Source organism: Sphaerodactylus townsendi, linkage group LG17, assembly GCF_021028975.2.
Source record: "Sphaerodactylus townsendi isolate TG3544 linkage group LG17, MPM_Stown_v2.3, whole genome shotgun sequence".
Taxonomy (NCBI): domain Eukaryota; kingdom Metazoa; phylum Chordata; class Lepidosauria; order Squamata; family Sphaerodactylidae; genus Sphaerodactylus; species Sphaerodactylus townsendi.
The window spans coordinates 18,609,443-18,627,509 of NC_059441.1; the positions used below are offsets into that span (position 1 = coordinate 18,609,443).

General features: G+C 62.5%; 1 protein-coding gene across 1 annotated transcript in view; it reads right to left on the bottom strand.

Annotated features, from left to right (window-relative positions):
* Positions 1-390: 390 nt before the first annotated feature.
* The window catches only part of BNC1 (basonuclin 1), a 57,717-nt gene continuing 40,040 nt past the window's right edge, over positions 391-18,067 (bottom strand). Inside the window, exons 2-3 of the mRNA XM_048519759.1 lie at positions 8,414-10,317; positions 391-4,940 (exon numbers count right to left, since the gene is read on the bottom strand). Of these exons, the coding sequence (XP_048375716.1) occupies positions 4,259-4,940; positions 8,414-10,317 (2,586 nt within the window). The 3' untranslated portion in view covers positions 391-4,258. The remainder of the gene's footprint in view (positions 4,941-8,413; positions 10,318-18,067) is intronic.

Below are 18,067 nucleotides of genomic sequence, written 5' to 3' on the forward strand. Positions count from 1 at the left end.
TCCTCATCCACGTCCATACCAAATTATGCATGAACATAAATCTCATAATATTTTTGCATTCCAAGTGGGGCGGGACACTCCTAAACTTTAACAACTTCAAACAAAGCTGATTAGGGAGTTTATCCACAGGTTTTGGCCATGATAGATAGATAAATGGACCTCCGTTTGCAGGAGATAGTATCTTTTGGGTAGCAATCAAACAACAATGGAAAACTTGATGCCCAGCTTATGAGCTTCCAAAAACATTTGGCTGGCTTACACTTACACCAGAATGCTGATTTAGATGGAACTTTGATCTGATCCAGTGTGGAGCAGTTCCACCACTGAGCCTCAAACCAGTAGCATCTCACCGGTAATTCTGTTTCTGAACGTAGCTGGCTTTGGATTAACTCAAAGACATAACTGCATATTTTTATTAACACATAGAAAATTCTGAAGAAATACAAAATGGTATTACTTTGGGAGGAATAGTGAAAAAACAAACAAAAAAATTGGGAAATACAGCTTGTGTTTACAACACACATTTCTTGTCATTTAAAAAATCTTTAAAGATTAAGCAAGCACATTTATACAAAATGAAAAAAAAAAGCTTGAAATAAATGGAACCCTTTTCCTTTAACCAGCCAATGACAAAGCATGTGACCATCCCAGCGATCCTGAATTCCAAAACTATGGCCAGATTGGAGTTCTGACATGAAAAGTAAATTCATCTGCAAATGAAAAACATTTATGTTTCTCTGATAAAATAGCTCTAAACACAATTTCCCCCCAAGCAATCCTCTCACCATCATTTTAAACTGTGGTTTTCAGTTCTGCCATTTTTCATGTACTCCTCTGATCTCTTTTTGGACCAATGCACAAGATCCCATGGCTGTTCAGAGCCATGGATTTCCAGGGATGGGGCAAGTGCTGAATCACTGCTGAAACAGTTGTCCATCCACACAGCTTGTGTGGTCCATCAAGCTGACGTCCAACTGTGAGCTATATGTTGTACCTGCCCCAGTTTTTGTGGTGATGGGCAAATACATTTATTCAGCCCCCAGTGGACTGTCATAAGTGAAAGGTGGGCTGTGTTCTTCTTGGTGTATTACAAGTTACAATTTAATCTTAGCATTAGAAACACACTTCCTTTACACAGTCTCCAAGTCAGTTGCTCTAGCTTGTGCTGGGACTTCTTCTTAGATCCAATTGTGCAGCCAGGAACACAAGGGGGGATTTTTTTTTAGTTGTAAGTTGTTGTTGAAAGATAGCTGTATGCCAATAAACAGGGTATGGCCTGGAGAATTTAGAAAGTGAGTGTGGTTTTGCCTCAGTAACGGCATGATCTTTCTGAAACACCCTGTGTTTATGCCATACTCCAAGGCTTTGATCAGCATGTCTTTCTTGGAGATTGTACGTTTCTCCTCTTTCTTGTTTTGTATAAAAAGATTTGGAGTTTACAGACACACAATTTCTGTTGAAACAATGACATCTATTGGGCTTCAAAAAAAGGAAGCCACATGATAGTCACAAGTCTCTTTTTGTCTCTGTTGTGTCTCTGCATGCTTGTCCTATCCCCTCCTGACATTGATATCTTGCATAAATATTAGACACTGCTAGAGAGGATACAGACACCCAATCATGTAAGAGTTGGCAACCAACTCACCCAAGGAGATACAAGGATTCAGTGGATTCTGACATCCCACAGGGTGGATCCCTCTTTCTCACTTTGGCTGATACCGCACGGGCCAAAAACAACAGTGTGAAAATGGTGTGAAAACAGTATAAACCCTTTTACACTGTTTTAAACTCCTTTACACCATTTTCACACCATTTTCACACTGCTGTTTTTGGCCCATGTGGAATCAGCCTTTGATTCAGAAAACCAGAGCATGACCACTTTGATGTGGTGGAATCCAGTTTAAAAAATCAACACATCTCCTTGCCCATATGGTCACCTGGCATCCAAATGGTTCCCAAGCATGTCCAGACAACTAGCCAGTCCATAAAATGAGACGGAGTTCAGAATTATGGGCTGCCTGCTGATTTCAACATATGGTAGAATCTTCTGTTGTGAATCAGCTGTAAATCAAAATCTGCTGTAAATGAGATAACCGGTTTAACATGCGTAAAAACCAATTCAGGTTTATCTCACCCCAAATTCCAGCACATCAAAGGTGGTGATCATCAACTTCTTCACATAACAGCGTTGCACGTTCAAATTATTTCAATCTGCCTCTTAGTACGGGGTTTTTTTTAACAAACATTGCAGCGTTGATCTAGAATAAATGAAAGATCCATGCAACTAGCTTTTCGTACTCACGCTACCTGCCAAGTCCAACATTTCTATCTAATGTTAGCAGTTACAAAACGAAACAAAGGTTATCAAGGTGAAAATTCATCAACATCAAAAAAATCCAGAACAGTCATACAAAGCACAAATCACTCTAACCGTTTTGGCATCGTATGTACAAAATGTGCAATAACCGTCATCCTTGGGTACCACAAATGTTCAAAATCTGATGAGAAGAAATCAAAAAGTTTAGTCACCTGAAAATAAAGAGTGGTTTTGTTGGAACTATTTCAAAAAACATTTTTTTTTCATCAAAGACACCAGCACACTACTTACATAAACACAGCCATGGTAATGACGTAGCTACAAATTAAATATTATAACAATGTTTTTAAATACAACGTAAGATCAATCTCTTTAAGTGCATAGAACATAACATAGAATACTGGTACGAAAAATGACAAGAATATTGAACAGTGTTATCATATTTATACCAAGCAATGTTCTAATGTAAAAGAGTGTGTTCATTAAATCAAAAGGATGACTCTTCGTAACGATGTAAATACCAGCATTTCCTCTCTACGAGGAACAACAATTTCAATAACAAAAATAATACATATCAATTTATTCATATCTGCCAGGTCTAATATTTCCTCCTGTAAAGCACTGAAAAAATGCTGAATAATATTTTTAGCACGTTGTATTTTTAATGTAGCGATCAAAAAGTGCAATAAAAATATACACTGTATTTTTAACATCTCCCACATACATTTACTGTGGTTCAAAAATCTTTGGAAGCATAGTATGATTTGTTAGTCTAAAATTACTGGTACCTTTCAGAGGTTTCCAAAGAAAATGGAGACACTTCTAAAAAAAAGGAATGCTTTCTATTATTTTTAGACTGCTCCTGGGCTGCTGCTCCTATTATTAAAGATACAAGGTGGCTCGGAAGCAAGTTCCAAGACAGATCCGTGAACTGCCGAATGGCTTCTGGCGTCCTGCAGTTGACAGATCCGTCTTGAAGCCGGCAACATTATTCTTTTAGACAAGACGTTTACATGACTTGTTAGAAGCTGGGCTCTGCATTTTTCAAATGCAAAAATAATGACCAACCCCACAGTGGAACCAATCCCTGCTTTCTTCAAGTAAAATTTCTACTGCCATCAAGGAGTAAGGGGCTCCAAGATCAAATGCTACATTATTCCCAGTCTGTATTTTTGGCTTTTGGCATTAAACAATAAATTAATCTGAAAACATCACATGTATTTAATACTGTTAAGTCAGCCTTAAGGGCAGGGTTATATGTTATGAGGAACTTGTGGCTGCCGCTGAAAATGGCATCTTTGCGTCCAGTTCTTCAGTCTCCTCCTCCTTCACATAATTGGCTGCCTGGGATAGGAAATGGACAACATAATGATGCCAGGACACAAAGGATGTTTTACCACTTTATGGGGTGGGGGGGGGGGAGAGATGGGAGGGAAAAGACGGGGATGCCCTTTTCAACGGCAGATTAGTGTTTCTTGTAACATGTGGTTCTGCCTTTGTGCTATGATACTGAATGAAATGATGGCACTTTAAACTCAGCTCAACTAGTAGATAACATCCAGAAGTTTTTTAGAAGTTTTTTTTACCGGATTGATCCTCCTCCCATTTAACATGTAAACAAAATGTCAGAACAGCATCTTCACTATGTCACGTGTTACAAAACATGAAGAACAACATTTAGTGTGTAATGCCATCGTCCACATTTGAATATTCCCGTGTTCTTTCTAAGCAACTGTGTGTTTGAGAATTTTGAGAGGGGGGAGGAACATTGGTCCTGCCTGTGTTCAGTGAAGAACAGCCTAGGTCAGCAAAATCAGAATCTGGCCTTGAGTTTTCAGCGGATTCCATGTTAAAGCAAAGCAAAAAGGTATCTTATTCGAACACACTTTTAAAGCTGAAATGATTAAGATAGAACATAAATCGCTACAGACCAGTGAGACGCTACTTGGGGCTATTTGTCGATCTGACTATGCTCTTGTGTAGATTAGGGTTTTGGCTGTGTCTGTTTCGGCTGCGAACTGACGAAAACATCGTATTGCACCCGGGGACTTTGCATTTGTGTAGTTGTCGGAGATGCACAGTTTTGTAATGGGCCCTGAAGGTTCCTTTATTACTGTAACTTTTTTGGCATAGATGACAAGTGATTGACAAACTGGAAGGTATATTTGGGTTAGACTTATCCGTTAGAATACAGTCCTGATAGAGCTCTTCATTTGGCGCAAAACCTGCACTTTCGCTACTGTCACTGTCTTCCAAAGGTCCAAAGCCTTCATCGTTGTTGCCGTCAGAATCCCAAGAGGAGTGAGTGCTGCTTTCTGACTTGACGCTAGACGTTGTGCTTAAATCCAGGACGGCTCCATCGTTCTCTGGATGATACCTGTAGCTCTCCAGCTCCGGATAAGCCTCTACAGTCTTGCTCATAGGGAAAACAAGGCTGCCGGTCCTGTTCATGCCTTTAAATATGACCGAAGTCTGTTGTCCTGGGTGACCTCTCAAAGAGTCGTCTGGGCAAAGTTCTTTAGCCGTGTCCTTCAAGAGGTACGCTGCATTGAAATGGTTGTTCTTGATTTCCAAAGGATCTTTGGTCAAAAGCTTGTGGTGAAGGTTCAGGTTTGAGCTATGTCTTAAGAAAAGAGAAAGGAGATCAGCCTCACAGGAGGAAATCATAAGAACATAAGAACATAAGAACTAGCCTGCTGGATCAGACCAGAGTCCATCTAGTCCAGCACTCTGCTACTCGCAGTGGCCCACCAGGTGCCTTTGGGAGCTCACATGCAGGAGGTGAAAGCAATGGCCTTCTGCTGCTGCTGCTCCCGAGCACCTGGTCTGCTAAGGCATTTGCAATCTCAGATCAAGGCGAATCAAGATTGGTAGCCATAGATCGACTTCTCCTCCATAAATCTGTCCAAGCCCTTTTTAAAGCTATCCAGGTTAGTGGCCATCACCACCTCCTGTGGCAGCATATTCCAAACACCAATCACGCGTTGCGTGAAGAAGTGTTTCCTTTTATTAGTCCTAATTCTTCCCCCCAGCATTTTCAATGAATGCCCTCTGGTTCTAGTATTGTGAGAAAGAGAGAAAAATTTCTCTCTGTCAACATTTTTCTATCCAATGCGTAATGTGATAGACTTCAAGCATAGCTCCCGGCAGACGTCTTGTCTCCAAACTAAAGAATCCGAGACGCTGAAGCCTCTACTCATAGGGAGGGTGCTCGAGCCCCTCAATCATCGTAGTTGCCGTTCTCTCTGTACTTTTTTCTATCTCTTCAATATCCTTTTTGAGATGTGGCGACCAGAACTGAACACAGTACTCCAAGTGCGGTCGCACCACGGCTTTATATAAGGGCATGACAATCCTTGCAGTTTTATTATCAACTCCTTTCCTAATGATCCCCAGCATAGAGTTTGCCTTTTTCACAGCTGCCATGCATTGAGTGGACATTCCCATGGAACTATCAACTAATCAACATTTGTTGGCAAACAGTTGGCTTTTAAACAGCTGTGTGTTAACTGTTAGCATTAAGAGTGCTATCAGCCAGTTCAAGCCAGTGGCTTACCTAGGCAAACTGGAGCCCTGGGCAAAACCTGAGAAAGAAAGAAAACAGGCATTGGCAGGAAGGGGGTGGATTTAAAAGGAAAATCTGGGGAAATGCCTGCTGTCAGGGGGTGCCTGCTGTCAGGGGTGCAATTATTAAGATAGCAGCACCACAATTTCAGAGTATCTTCATGAGACCCTACTGATGATACCACCCAGGTTTGGTGAAGTTTGGTTCAGGGGGTCCAAAGTTATGGACCCTCAAAGGTGTAGCCCTCATCTCCTATTAGCTCCCATTGGAAACAATGGGGGATGGGGGCACTCCCTTTGGGAGTCCATAACTTTGGACTCCCTAAACCAAACCTCACCAAACCTGGGGGATATCATCAGGACAGTCTCCCGAAAAATCCCTGAAATTTTGGTGCTGCTGTCCTAAAAACTGCGCCCTCTTCAGGCCAAAAACAGAAAAACACTGAAAATATTAAAAATCCCACAAATGAACTTGCAGTTTTTGCGCCCCCCACAAGGCGGTGCCCAGGGCAACTGCCCACTTTGCCCAATGGGAGGAATGCCTCTGGTTCAAGCACTCTTAGGCCACTTCCGCACATGCAGAATAATGCACTTTCACTCCACTTTCACAGTTGTTTGCAAGGGGATTTTGCTATTCTGCACAGCTGCAAAGTGGATTGAAAGTGCATTATTCTGCACGTGTAGAAGGGGTCTTAGTTGATATTAATCAGCTAAGATTTATTTTGTCAAGTCACAGTGCTCTGAATTAGTTGACTAAAATTAATGATTATAGTTCAATACTTAAGCAATTGATTAAATCTGTATGTAAGAAAAAGTGTTCTATAGGAAAACATATGCTGGGTAAGTGGCTACGTTTCTGCCTTCTGGCATGAAAATATGGGCTAGGGCAATGCCTTGCGTGTAATCTTCTCTGATAACCTCAAACCCTCTAGATTGCCAGATTAGTAGGAATGATATGCACAGATATAACAGTAGGTGTAATTAACAAGGTTTGTTTAGCTTCTGTATGGCTTGAAGCCCATAATAAAGATGAACAGATATACTTGGTTATTAGATCATGTACAGTAAGAGCTATCTTAGAAGAGGAATTATTCATCCTCTCCCATTGGTGGGGAAATTCTTAACATGTCACACCATGTGCAGTATTTATAGCTACATGCATTAATTTTGTTAATGTGCTAATTGGGGGTAGCACTCTAGTTCATCCAAATGTTTTAATTGATTAATCCAGCTGTTCCTACTGGATATCCCGCTAATGACATACAGTTTTAAGGCAAGATATCAATAGGGCTTTAGCATTCAGCCAATGAATATATTTCTTTAGTGATTTCAGAGGCTTGGAGCGGGCAGCAAGCCAGACAGTTGTAGTTTCTTGTAGTTGTAGTTTCTTGTTAACTCTATGTCTGCAGCTTATCACAGCAACATCATGATGCACTTGGTGGGGGAAGAGGATATTTCAACCATGAGGTTTAGGACAGCAGGCTTTTTGTGCAGTAGTTTTTGAGCAGGAGCAGCAGTCTGGATAGGGAATTTCAGATCTTGAAATCAATAACCATTCTAGCCACTACTGGCCAGTTTCTAGACTGGCGAACCAAGACAGACTCTGAACTTCATAGGTCTAAGCAGAGCTATATTGTCCGCTATTGTATTACCTGATGACCAGAAGTCGGATCCAGCAGGTTCTCACAGGTTCCCGAGAGTAGGTTACTAATTATTTGTGTGTGCTGAGAGGGGGTTGCTAATTGGTGATTTTGCCACGTGATTTTTGCCTTAGTTACGCCCCTCCTCTCAGCAGTAGCGCGCAGAACTTGAAGCAGTCTAGCAGGAGGTGCACCGGCGTGCGTGGCAGCCTGCGCCTGCATGCATTCGTTTCCTGCCCAAGGACCGGCACAGCAACTGCGTCCTTGCCACAGCCCCGCCCAGGAATGCCCCACCCCCGGAATGCCCGGCCACGCCTCCATCGTGCCCTGCCCCATTGGCGCTATGCCACAGTTTGAATCCCACCACCATGGGAACGTGTTACTAAAATTTTTGGATCCCACCACTGCTGATGACTGTTGAACTAGATGCTGCAGTACCACTATCTGGCCAGCTATACCAGTGGCGCCCTAGAGCAAACCACTTGTATTTACCAGGATCTCTGGGTTAAGTACCCTTCCTTTCAAAGTCAATGGAATATTTGTTTGACATAGGCATTTTTATGTGTCTGTGAATGTGTGCTTGTGTGCAAAATATGGTGCTGTGTATTTTGAATTCCAATATGTTAAAAGATATGAAAATACATATCAAATATAAGGCCATGCCTCCTTTTTTCAAAAGCAAAAGCAGACAGCAATGAAATTTTCTGCTTTGGTCTCTCAGAGAAAGCTAAGCTTTGTTCAATGCATTTTCATTACAGCAATGTTCTGATAAGATATGGAGCAGGCCAGAGAAAAATCCATAGCATTCTTCAAAACACATTTGCATTTCAAACTAGGCTCCATTGGACAATTGTAAAAAAATAATTAACAATTCCATTCACCATTTTCTTACCTGTCTCGACTTCTACGAGATGGAAAAGCAGCATTACACCCCTCCACTGTGCAAATATGCATTTCTTTCAGATGTACGTTTTTAAAATGCATTTTTACACTGTACGGGTTTTTAAAGGTCTTCTGACAGATGTCACAATGGAAGCGACTGTCTTCCTTCTGGATCCCTAATGCCTGTTGACTGACAGGATCCATAGTTTTAAAGTCTTCAAAATCAGAAATGGCAACACCCTGTTTGGCCAACGTGTTGAAACCCGCCCCAATCAGCAATTGGTGTTGCAATCCAGCGCAGTCATTTATAGGGAGCTTGTAATTCAACTGCTCTTTAAAATAGACCTGTGATTCAGTCAGTGCTTTGATCATATCACTGTGTTGGTTGTGATCTTCATATACCTTTTGATGAGAAACCAATTTTAATACTTGGCTTTGTTCTGGCTTCTCCTCTTTTTCGGGGCGGTGTGATCTGTCCATGTTACTGCCTGTGTCATTCGGCTTGATTGATTCAAAATATTTTGGCTCTCCAACCTCAGAAATGGATTTCCTTAAGTTACCTGAATGGAATTGCTTTTCCTCTGGGTGATCCTTGTCTGTTTCTATCCTAGATAAGCACATCTCAACATGCCCAGCACTTACCACTGGTGGAGACATGTCATCTTCTGAGCTGGCAGTCTCATTGGTAGTACTAGTCGTTTCAACAGCTTCTTTCTCTATCTTGATGGGCATGCTAGATTTCCGAGATTTCTTCTTGGGTAGCGAATCAAAGGCCGACTCATTAGAATTCAATGGTTCAGGTACTGATGAGGAAACCAGAGGTAGAGATGGAAGAGTACCTGGTGTGTTTGCAAGTTCAGCTGGTGTGACTGGGCTGCGATAAAATGGGAGAACTGGTTGGACGGTCTTGAGGTTTGGAAACAGAATACCATTTTGGCCTGTACTGTGAAAATTCGGCTGTACTTTCAAATCAGTACAAGAGTTCGCATAGCTTGAAATGGATCTGGTGTCTGGAGGTAAAATGGCAAAGTCAGTCCGTTTGTTGTCTTCCAATCCGGCAACGGTCAGTCCATTTCTCAGGTCTTTATCTCGGTTGTTTCTGTTCATCGGCATGTGCAGTCTTGGGTTGGGGTTGGCGCTGTGACGGTTACGACTCCTCAGAGAGCTGAACACCATGTTGCAACCTTCAATAGTACATTTGTGCTTGATTTTCAGATGGACAGCATTATAGTGGATCTTGAGGGTCCCCTTATCATAAAACGTCTTCTCGCACGCTGTACAATACACGCGCCCTTTCCTCGTGCCGGTTCCATTTTTGTCAGCAGATTTCATCCTGTTCTCTGGAGATCCCCGGCTCATTTCAAGCTTTGTGACCATATTTCGGGAACTAGCTTCACTTGGCAGAATACTGTCCTCTGGATCTGAAGTGACCTCAGGGCTTTTTGTGGCTTCTTCCTTTTCGGCTTGAAATGAAGAACTGGAATTTAAGAAGCTGCTTTCGGAGAAGAGCACTGGGGGATCTTGCTTAAGTTCATTGCTCTGGTCCTGAGCTTGATCCATCAAAAGCCTTTCTGGCAACGAACCTATCAGGGGTGGAGGCACGGGACTGAAAAACTGAAAAGGCAGCATGAAGGCCATGTTATTGACAACGCTTTCAAAGTGATGAACGTTGATGGGGTTTATCTTGGAAGAAGGAAGGTTTGGACTCCTCTGATGGTAACTTTCTATAAACGCTCTAATGTCCAGATTGGGGGCTGCTGTAGGAATCACAATGGATTGCCCTTCTTTCTCCTGAATCGCCATCAGTTCCACGATGGACTTGGTTTCACCGAAACGAAGAAACTGCTGCAACGTAGCCAGTTCTTCTTCACTGGTCATGATACTCCAGTGATCCAGCACCTTTCCTGAAGCATCCTTTCAAAAGAAGAGGAGAAAAACAAACATATACAGAGCATATTTTTTTTAAAAAAAGAGATTAACACAAGCACCTGAAAAAGTCTACATTTCAGTCTGAATGTCTGCATCTGCAATCTGGGTAACGCACTTTTAATGCACTTCAGCAATAATTTGCAACTGGATTTTTCTGTTTCTCCCAGGAAAATCTAGTTGCAAATGATTGCTAAAGTGCATTAAAAGGGCATTATTCAACATTTGTGATAGCAGCTTTAGTGGGAATCATAAAGGACTTGCAAAGTTACAACCTTATTTGGCAGTTATCACTTTGGGTTGCCTAGACTGAAGGGGCACAGTATCAGGGGCGTACCTAGGTAAACTGGCGCCTGGGGACAAAACCTGAGTTTGGCGCCGCCCCCCCCCCGCCCGGCATATGGGCGGCCACCCTCCCCCACCATGACTAAACAATGATTTTTTGTACCCGCTCACAAAACACCTCCCACTCCCATCAAAACATACATGGCTCTCTCCCCACCAACTCTTTTCCTAATCACAACAATCCTATGAGGTAGGTTGTTAGCCTGAGAAACAACTCCAAGCCAGTGAAAGTGGGTATTAAGCATGTAAATCTCTCACAAATCACCCCCAGCAAATGGGGGGGGTGGGGGGGGGGGGGGGTGGGGGGGGGGGGGGGTGGGGGGGGGGGGGGGTGGGGGGGGGGGGGGGTGGGGGGGGGGGGGGGTGGGGGGGGGGGGGGGTGGGGGGGGGGGGGGGTGGGGGGGGGGGGGGGTGGGGGGGGGGGGGGGTGGGGGGGGGGGGGGGTGGGGGGGGGGGGGGGTGGGGGGGGGGGGGGGTGGGGGGGGGGGGGGGTGGGGGGGGGGGGGGGTGGGGGGGGGGGGGGGTGGGGGGGGGGGGGGGTGGGGGGGGGGGGGGGTGGGGGGGGGGGGGGGTGGGGGGGGGGGGGGGTGGGGGGGGGGGGGGGTGGGGGGGGGGGGGGGTGGGGGGGGGGGGGGGTGGGGGGGGGGGGGGGTGGGGGGGGGGGGGGGTGGGGGGGGGGGGGGGTGGGGGGGGGGGGGGGTGGGGGGGGGGGGGGGTGGGGGGGGGGGGGGGTGGGGGGGGGGGGGGGTGGGGGGGGGGGGGGGTGGGGGGGGGGGGGGGTGGGGGGGGGGGGGGGTGGGGGGGGGGGGGGGTGGGGGGGGGGGGGGGTGGGGGGGGGGGGGGGTGGGGGGGGGGGGGGGTGGGGGGGGGGGGGGGTGGGGGGGGGGGGGGGTGGGGGGGGGGGGGGGTGGGGGGGGGGGGGGGTGGGGGGGGGGGGGGGTGGGGGGGGGGGGGGGTGGGGGGGGGGGGGGGTGGGGGGGGGGGGGGGTGGGGGGGGGGGGGGGTGGGGGGGGGGGGGGGTGGGGGGGGGGGGGGGTGGGGGGGGGGGGGGGTGGGGGGGGGGGGGGGTGGGGGGGGGGGGGGGTGGGGGGGGGGGGGGGTGGGGGGGGGGGGGGGTGGGGGGGGGGGGGGGTGGGGGGGGGGGGGGGTGGGGGGGGGGGGGGGTGGGGGGGGGGGGGGGTGGGGGGGGGGGGGGGTGGGGGGGGGGGGGGGTGGGGGGGGGGGGGGGTGGGGGGGGGGGGGGGTGGGGGGGGGGGGGGGTGGGGGGGGGGGGGGGTGGGGGGGGGGGGGGGTGGGGGGGGGGGGGGGTGGGGGGGGGGGGGGGTGGGGGGGGGGGGGGGTGGGGGGGGGGGGGGGTGGGGGGGGGGGGGGGTGGGGGGGGGGGGGGGTGGGGGGGGGGGGGGGTGGGGGGGGGGGGGGGTGGGGGGGGGGGGGGGTGGGGGGGGGGGGGGGTGGGGGGGGGGGGGGGTGGGGGGGGGGGGGGGTGGGGGGGGGGGGGGGTGGGGGGGGGGGGGGGTGGGGGGGGGGGGGGGTGGGGGGGGGGGGGGGTGGGGGGGGGGGGGGGTGGGGGGGGGGGGGGGTGGGGGGGGGGGGGGGTGGGGGGGGGGGGGGGTGGGGGGGGGGGGGGGTGGGGGGGGGGGGGGGTGGGGGGGGGGGGGGGTGGGGGGGGGGGGGGGTGGGGGGGGGGGGGGGTGGGGGGGGGGGGGGGTGGGGGGGGGGGGGGGTGGGGGGGGGGGGGGGTGGGGGGGGGGGGGGGTGGGGGGGGGGGGGGGTGGGGGGGGGGGGGGGTGGGGGGGGGGGGGGGTGGGGGGGGGGGGGGGTGGGGGGGGGGGGGGGTGGGGGGGGGGGGGGGTGGGGGGGGGGGGGGGTGGGGGGGGGGGGGGGTGGGGGGGGGGGGGGGTGGGGGGGGGGGGGGGTGGGGGGGGGGGGGGGTGGGGGGGGGGGGGGGTGGGGGGGGGGGGGGGTGGGGGGGGGGGGGGGTGGGGGGGGGGGGGGGTGGGGGGGGGGGGGGGTGGGGGGGGGGGGGGGTGGGGGGGGGGGGGGGTGGGGGGGGGGGGGGGTGGGGGGGGGGGGGGGTGGGGGGGGGGGGGGGTGGGGGGGGGGGGGGGTGGGGGGGGGGGGGGGTGGGGGGGGGGGGGGGTGGGGGGGGGGGGGGGTGGGGGGGGGGGGGGGTGGGGGGGGGGGGGGGTGGGGGGGGGGGGGGGTGGGGGGGGGGGGGGGTGGGGGGGGGGGGGGGTGGGGGGGGGGGGGGGTGGGGGGGGGGGGGGGTGGGGGGGGGGGGGGGTGGGGGGGGGGGGGGGTGGGGGGGGGGGGGGGTGGGGGGGGGGGGGGGTGGGGGGGGGGGGGGGTGGGGGGGGGGGGGGGTGGGGGGGGGGGGGGGTGGGGGGGGGGGGGGGTGGGGGGGGGGGGGGGTGGGGGGGGGGGGGGGTGGGGGGGGGGGGGGGTGGGGGGGGGGGGGGGTGGGGGGGGGGGGGGGTGGGGGGGGGGGGGGGTGGGGGGGGGGGGGGGTGGGGGGGGGGGGGGGTGGGGGGGGGGGGGGGTGGGGGGGGGGGGGGGTGGGGGGGGGGGGGGGTGGGGGGGGGGGGGGGTGGGGGGGGGGGGGGGTGGGGGGGGGGGGGGGTGGGGGGGGGGGGGGGTGGGGGGGGGGGGGGGTGGGGGGGGGGGGGGGTGGGGGGGGGGGGGGGTGGGGGGGGGGGGGGGTGGGGGGGGGGGGGGGTGGGGGGGGGGGGGGGTGGGGGGGGGGGGGGGTGGGGGGGGGGGGGGGTGGGGGGGGGGGGGGGTGGGGGGGGGGGGGGGTGGGGGGGGGGGGGGGTGGGGGGGGGGGGGGGTGGGGGGGGGGGGGGGTGGGGGGGGGGGGGGGTGGGGGGGGGGGGGGGTGGGGGGGGGGGGGGGTGGGGGGGGGGGGGGGTGGGGGGGGGGGGGGGTGGGGGGGGGGGGGGGTGGGGGGGGGGGGGGGTGGGGGGGGGGGGGGGTGGGGGGGGGGGGGGGTGGGGGGGGGGGGGGGTGGGGGGGGGGGGGGGTGGGGGGGGGGGGGGGTGGGGGGGGGGGGGGGTGGGGGGGGGGGGGGGTGGGGGGGGGGGGGGGTGGGGGGGGGGGGGGGTGGGGGGGGGGGGGGGTGGGGGGGGGGGGGGGTGGGGGGGGGGGGGGGTGGGGGGGGGGGGGGGTGGGGGGGGGGGGGGGTGGGGGGGGGGGGGGGTGGGGGGGGGGGGGGGTGGGGGGGGGGGGGGGTGGGGGGGGGGGGGGGTGGGGGGGGGGGGGGGTGGGGGGGGGGGGGGGTGGGGGGGGGGGGGGGTGGGGGGGGGGGGGGGTGGGGGGGGGGGGGGGTGGGGGGGGGGGGGGGTGGGGGGGGGGGGGGGTGGGGGGGGGGGGGGGTGGGGGGGGGGGGGGGTGGGGGGGGGGGGGGGTGGGGGGGGGGGGGGGTGGGGGGGGGGGGGGGTGGGGGGGGGGGGGGGTGGGGGGGGGGGGGGGTGGGGGGGGGGGGGGGTGGGGGGGGGGGGGGGTGGGGGGGGGGGGGGGTGGGGGGGGGGGGGGGTGGGGGGGGGGGGGGGTGGGGGGGGGGGGGGGTGGGGGGGGGGGGGGGTGGGGGGGGGGGGGGGTGGGGGGGGGGGGGGGTGGGGGGGGGGGGGGGTGGGGGGGGGGGGGGGTGGGGGGGGGGGGGGGTGGGGGGGGGGGGGGGTGGGGGGGGGGGGGGGTGGGGGGGGGGGGGGGTGGGGGGGGGGGGGGGTGGGGGGGGGGGGGGGTGGGGGGGGGGGGGGGTGGGGGGGGGGGGGGGTGGGGGGGGGGGGGGGTGGGGGGGGGGGGGGGTGGGGGGGGGGGGGGGTGGGGGGGGGGGGGGGTGGGGGGGGGGGGGGGTGGGGGGGGGGGGGGGTGGGGGGGGGGGGGGGTGGGGGGGGGGGGGGGTGGGGGGGGGGGGGGGTGGGGGGGGGGGGGGGTGGGGGGGGGGGGGGGTGGGGGGGGGGGGGGGTGGGGGGGGGGGGGGGTGGGGGGGGGGGGGGGTGGGGGGGGGGGGGGGTGGGGGGGGGGGGGGGTGGGGGGGGGGGGGGGTGGGGGGGGGGGGGGGTGGGGGGGGGGGGGGGTGGGGGGGGGGGGGGGTGGGGGGGGGGGGGGGTGGGGGGGGGGGGGGGTGGGGGGGGGGGGGGGTGGGGGGGGGGGGGGGTGGGGGGGGGGGGGGGTGGGGGGGGGGGGGGGTGGGGGGGGGGGGGGGTGGGGGGGGGGGGGGGTGGGGGGGGGGGGGGGTGGGGGGGGGGGGGGGTGGGGGGGGGGGGGGGTGGGGGGGGGGGGGGGTGGGGGGGGGGGGGGGTGGGGGGGGGGGGGGGTGGGGGGGGGGGGGGGTGGGGGGGGGGGGGGGTGGGGGGGGGGGGGGGTGGGGGGGGGGGGGGGTGGGGGGGGGGGGGGGTGGGGGGGGGGGGGGGTGGGGGGGGGGGGGGGTGGGGGGGGGGGGGGGTGGGGGGGGGGGGGGGTGGGGGGGGGGGGGGGTGGGGGGGGGGGGGGGTGGGGGGGGGGGGGGGTGGGGGGGGGGGGGGGTGGGGGGGGGGGGGGGTGGGGGGGGGGGGGGGTGGGGGGGGGGGGGGGTGGGGGGGGGGGGGGGTGGGGGGGGGGGGGGGTGGGGGGGGGGGGGGGTGGGGGGGGGGGGGGGTGGGGGGGGGGGGGGGTGGGGGGGGGGGGGGGTGGGGGGGGGGGGGGGTGGGGGGGGGGGGGGGTGGGGGGGGGGGGGGGTGGGGGGGGGGGGGGGTGGGGGGGGGGGGGGGTGGGGGGGGGGGGGGGTGGGGGGGGGGGGGGGTGGGGGGGGGGGGGGGTGGGGGGGGGGGGGGGTGGGGGGGGGGGGGGGTGGGGGGGGGGGGGGGTGGGGGGGGGGGGGGGTGGGGGGGGGGGGGGGTGGGGGGGGGGGGGGGTGGGGGGGGGGGGGGGTGGGGGGGGGGGGGGGTGGGGGGGGGGGGGGGTGGGGGGGGGGGGGGGTGGGGGGGGGGGGGGGTGGGGGGGGGGGGGGGTGGGGGGGGGGGGGGGTGGGGGGGGGGGGGGGTGGGGGGGGGGGGGGGTGGGGGGGGGGGGGGGTGGGGGGGGGGGGGGGTGGGGGGGGGGGGGGGTGGGGGGGGGGGGGGGTGGGGGGGGGGGGGGGTGGGGGGGGGGGGGGGTGGGGGGGGGGGGGGGTGGGGGGGGGGGGGGGTGGGGGGGGGGGGGGGTGGGGGGGGGGGGGGGTGGGGGGGGGGGGGGGTGGGGGGGGGGGGGGGTGGGGGGGGGGGGGGGTGGGGGGGGGGGGGGGTGGGGGGGGGGGGGGGTGGGGGGGGGGGGGGGTGGGGGGGGGGGGGGGTGGGGGGGGGGGGGGGTGGGGGGGGGGGGGGGTGGGGGGGGGGGGGGGTGGGGGGGGGGGGGGGTGGGGGGGGGGGGGGGTGGGGGGGGGGGGGGGTGGGGGGGGGGGGGGGTGGGGGGGGGGGGGGGTGGGGGGGGGGGGGGGTGGGGGGGGGGGGGGGTGGGGGGGGGGGGGGGTGGGGGGGGGGGGGGGTGGGGGGGGGGGGGGGTGGGGGGGGGGGGGGGTGGGGGGGGGGGGGGGTGGGGGGGGGGGGGGGTGGGGGGGGGGGGGGGTGGGGGGGGGGGGGGGTGGGGGGGGGGGGGGGTGGGGGGGGGGGGGGGTGGGGGGGGGGGGGGGTGGGGGGGGGGGGGGGTGGGGGGGGGGGGGGGTGGGGGGGGGGGGGGGTGGGGGGGGGGGGGGGTGGGGGGGGGGGGGGGTGGGGGGGGGGGGGGGTGGGGGGGGGGGGGGGTGGGGGGGGGGGGGGGTGGGGGGGGGGGGGGGTGGGGGGGGGGGGGGGTGGGGGGGGGGGGGGGTGGGGGGGGGGGGGGGTGGGGGGGGGGGGGGGTGGGGGGGGGGGGGGGTGGGGGGGGGGGGGGGTGGGGGGGGGGGGGGGTGGGGGGGGGGGGGGGTGGGGGGGGGGGGGGGTGGGGGGGGGGGGGGGTGGGGGGGGGGGGGGGTGGGGGGGGGGGGGGGTGGGGGGGGGGGGGGGTGGGGGGGGGGGGGGGTGGGGGGGGGGGGGGGTGGGGGGGGGGGGGGGTGGGGGGGGGGGGGGGTGGGGGGGGGGGGGGGTGGGGGGGGGGGGGGGTGGGGGGGGGGGGGGGTGGGGGGGGGGGGGGGTGGGGGGGGGGGGGGGTGGGGGGGGGGGGGGGTGGGGGGGGGGGGGGGTGGGGGGGGGGGGGGGTGGGGGGGGGGGGGGGTGGGGGGGGGGGGGGGTGGGGGGGGGGGGGGGTGGGGGGGGGGGGGGGTGGGGGGGGGGGGGGGTGGGGGGGGGGGGGGGTGGGGGGGGGGGGGGGTGGGGGGGGGGGGGGGTGGGGGGGGGGGGGGGTGGGGGGGGGGGGGGGTGGGGGGGGGGGGGGGTGGGGGGGGGGGGGGGTGGGGGGGGGGGGGGGTGGGGGGGGGGGGGGGTGGGGGGGGGGGGGGGTGGGGGGGGGGGGGGGTGGGGGGGGGGGGGGGTGGGGGGGGGGGGGGGTGGGGGGGGGGGGGGGTGGGGGGGGGGGGGGGTGGGGGGGGGGGGGGGTGGGGGGGGGGGGGGGTGGGGGGGGGGGGGGGTGGGGGGGGGGGGGGGTGGGGGGGGGGGGGGGTGGGGGGGGGGGGGGGTGGGGGGGGGGGGGGGTGGGGGGGGGGGGGGGTGGGGGGGGGGGGGGGTGGGGGGGGGGGGGGGTGGGGGGGGGGGGGGGTGGGGGGGGGGGGGGGTGGGGGGGGGGGGGGGTGGGGGGGGGGGGGGGTGGGGGGGGGGGGGGGTGGGGGGGGGGGGGGGTGGGGGGGGGGGGGGGTGGGGGGGGGGGGGGGTGGGGGGGGGGGGGGGTGGGGGGGGGGGGGGGTGGGGGGGGGGGGGGGTGGGGGGGGGGGGGGGTGGGGGGGGGGGGGGGTGGGGGGGGGGGGGGGTGGGGGGGGGGGGGGGTGGGGGGGGGGGGGGGTGGGGGGGGGGGGGGGTGGGGGGGGGGGGGGGTGGGGGGGGGGGGGGGTGGGGGGGGGGGGGGGTGGGGGGGGGGGGGGGTGGGGGGGGGGGGGGGTGGGGGGGGGGGGGGGTGGGGGGGGGGGGGGGTGGGGGGGGGGGGGGGTGGGGGGGGGGGGGGGTGGGGGGGGGGGGGGGTGGGGGGGGGGGGGGGTGGGGGGGGGGGGGGGTGGGGGGGGGGGGGGGTGGGGGGGGGGGGGGGTGGGGGGGGGGGGGGGTGGGGGGGGGGGGGGGTGGGGGGGGGGGGGGGTGGGGGGGGGGGGGGGTGGGGGGGGGGGGGGGTGGGGGGGGGGGGGGGTGGGGGGGGGGGGGGGTGGGGGGGGGGGGGGGTGGGGGGGGGGGGGGGTGGGGGGGGGGGGGGGTGGGGGGGGGGGGGGGTGGGGGGGGGGGGGGGTGGGGGGGGGGGGGGGTGGGGGGGGGGGGGGGTGGGG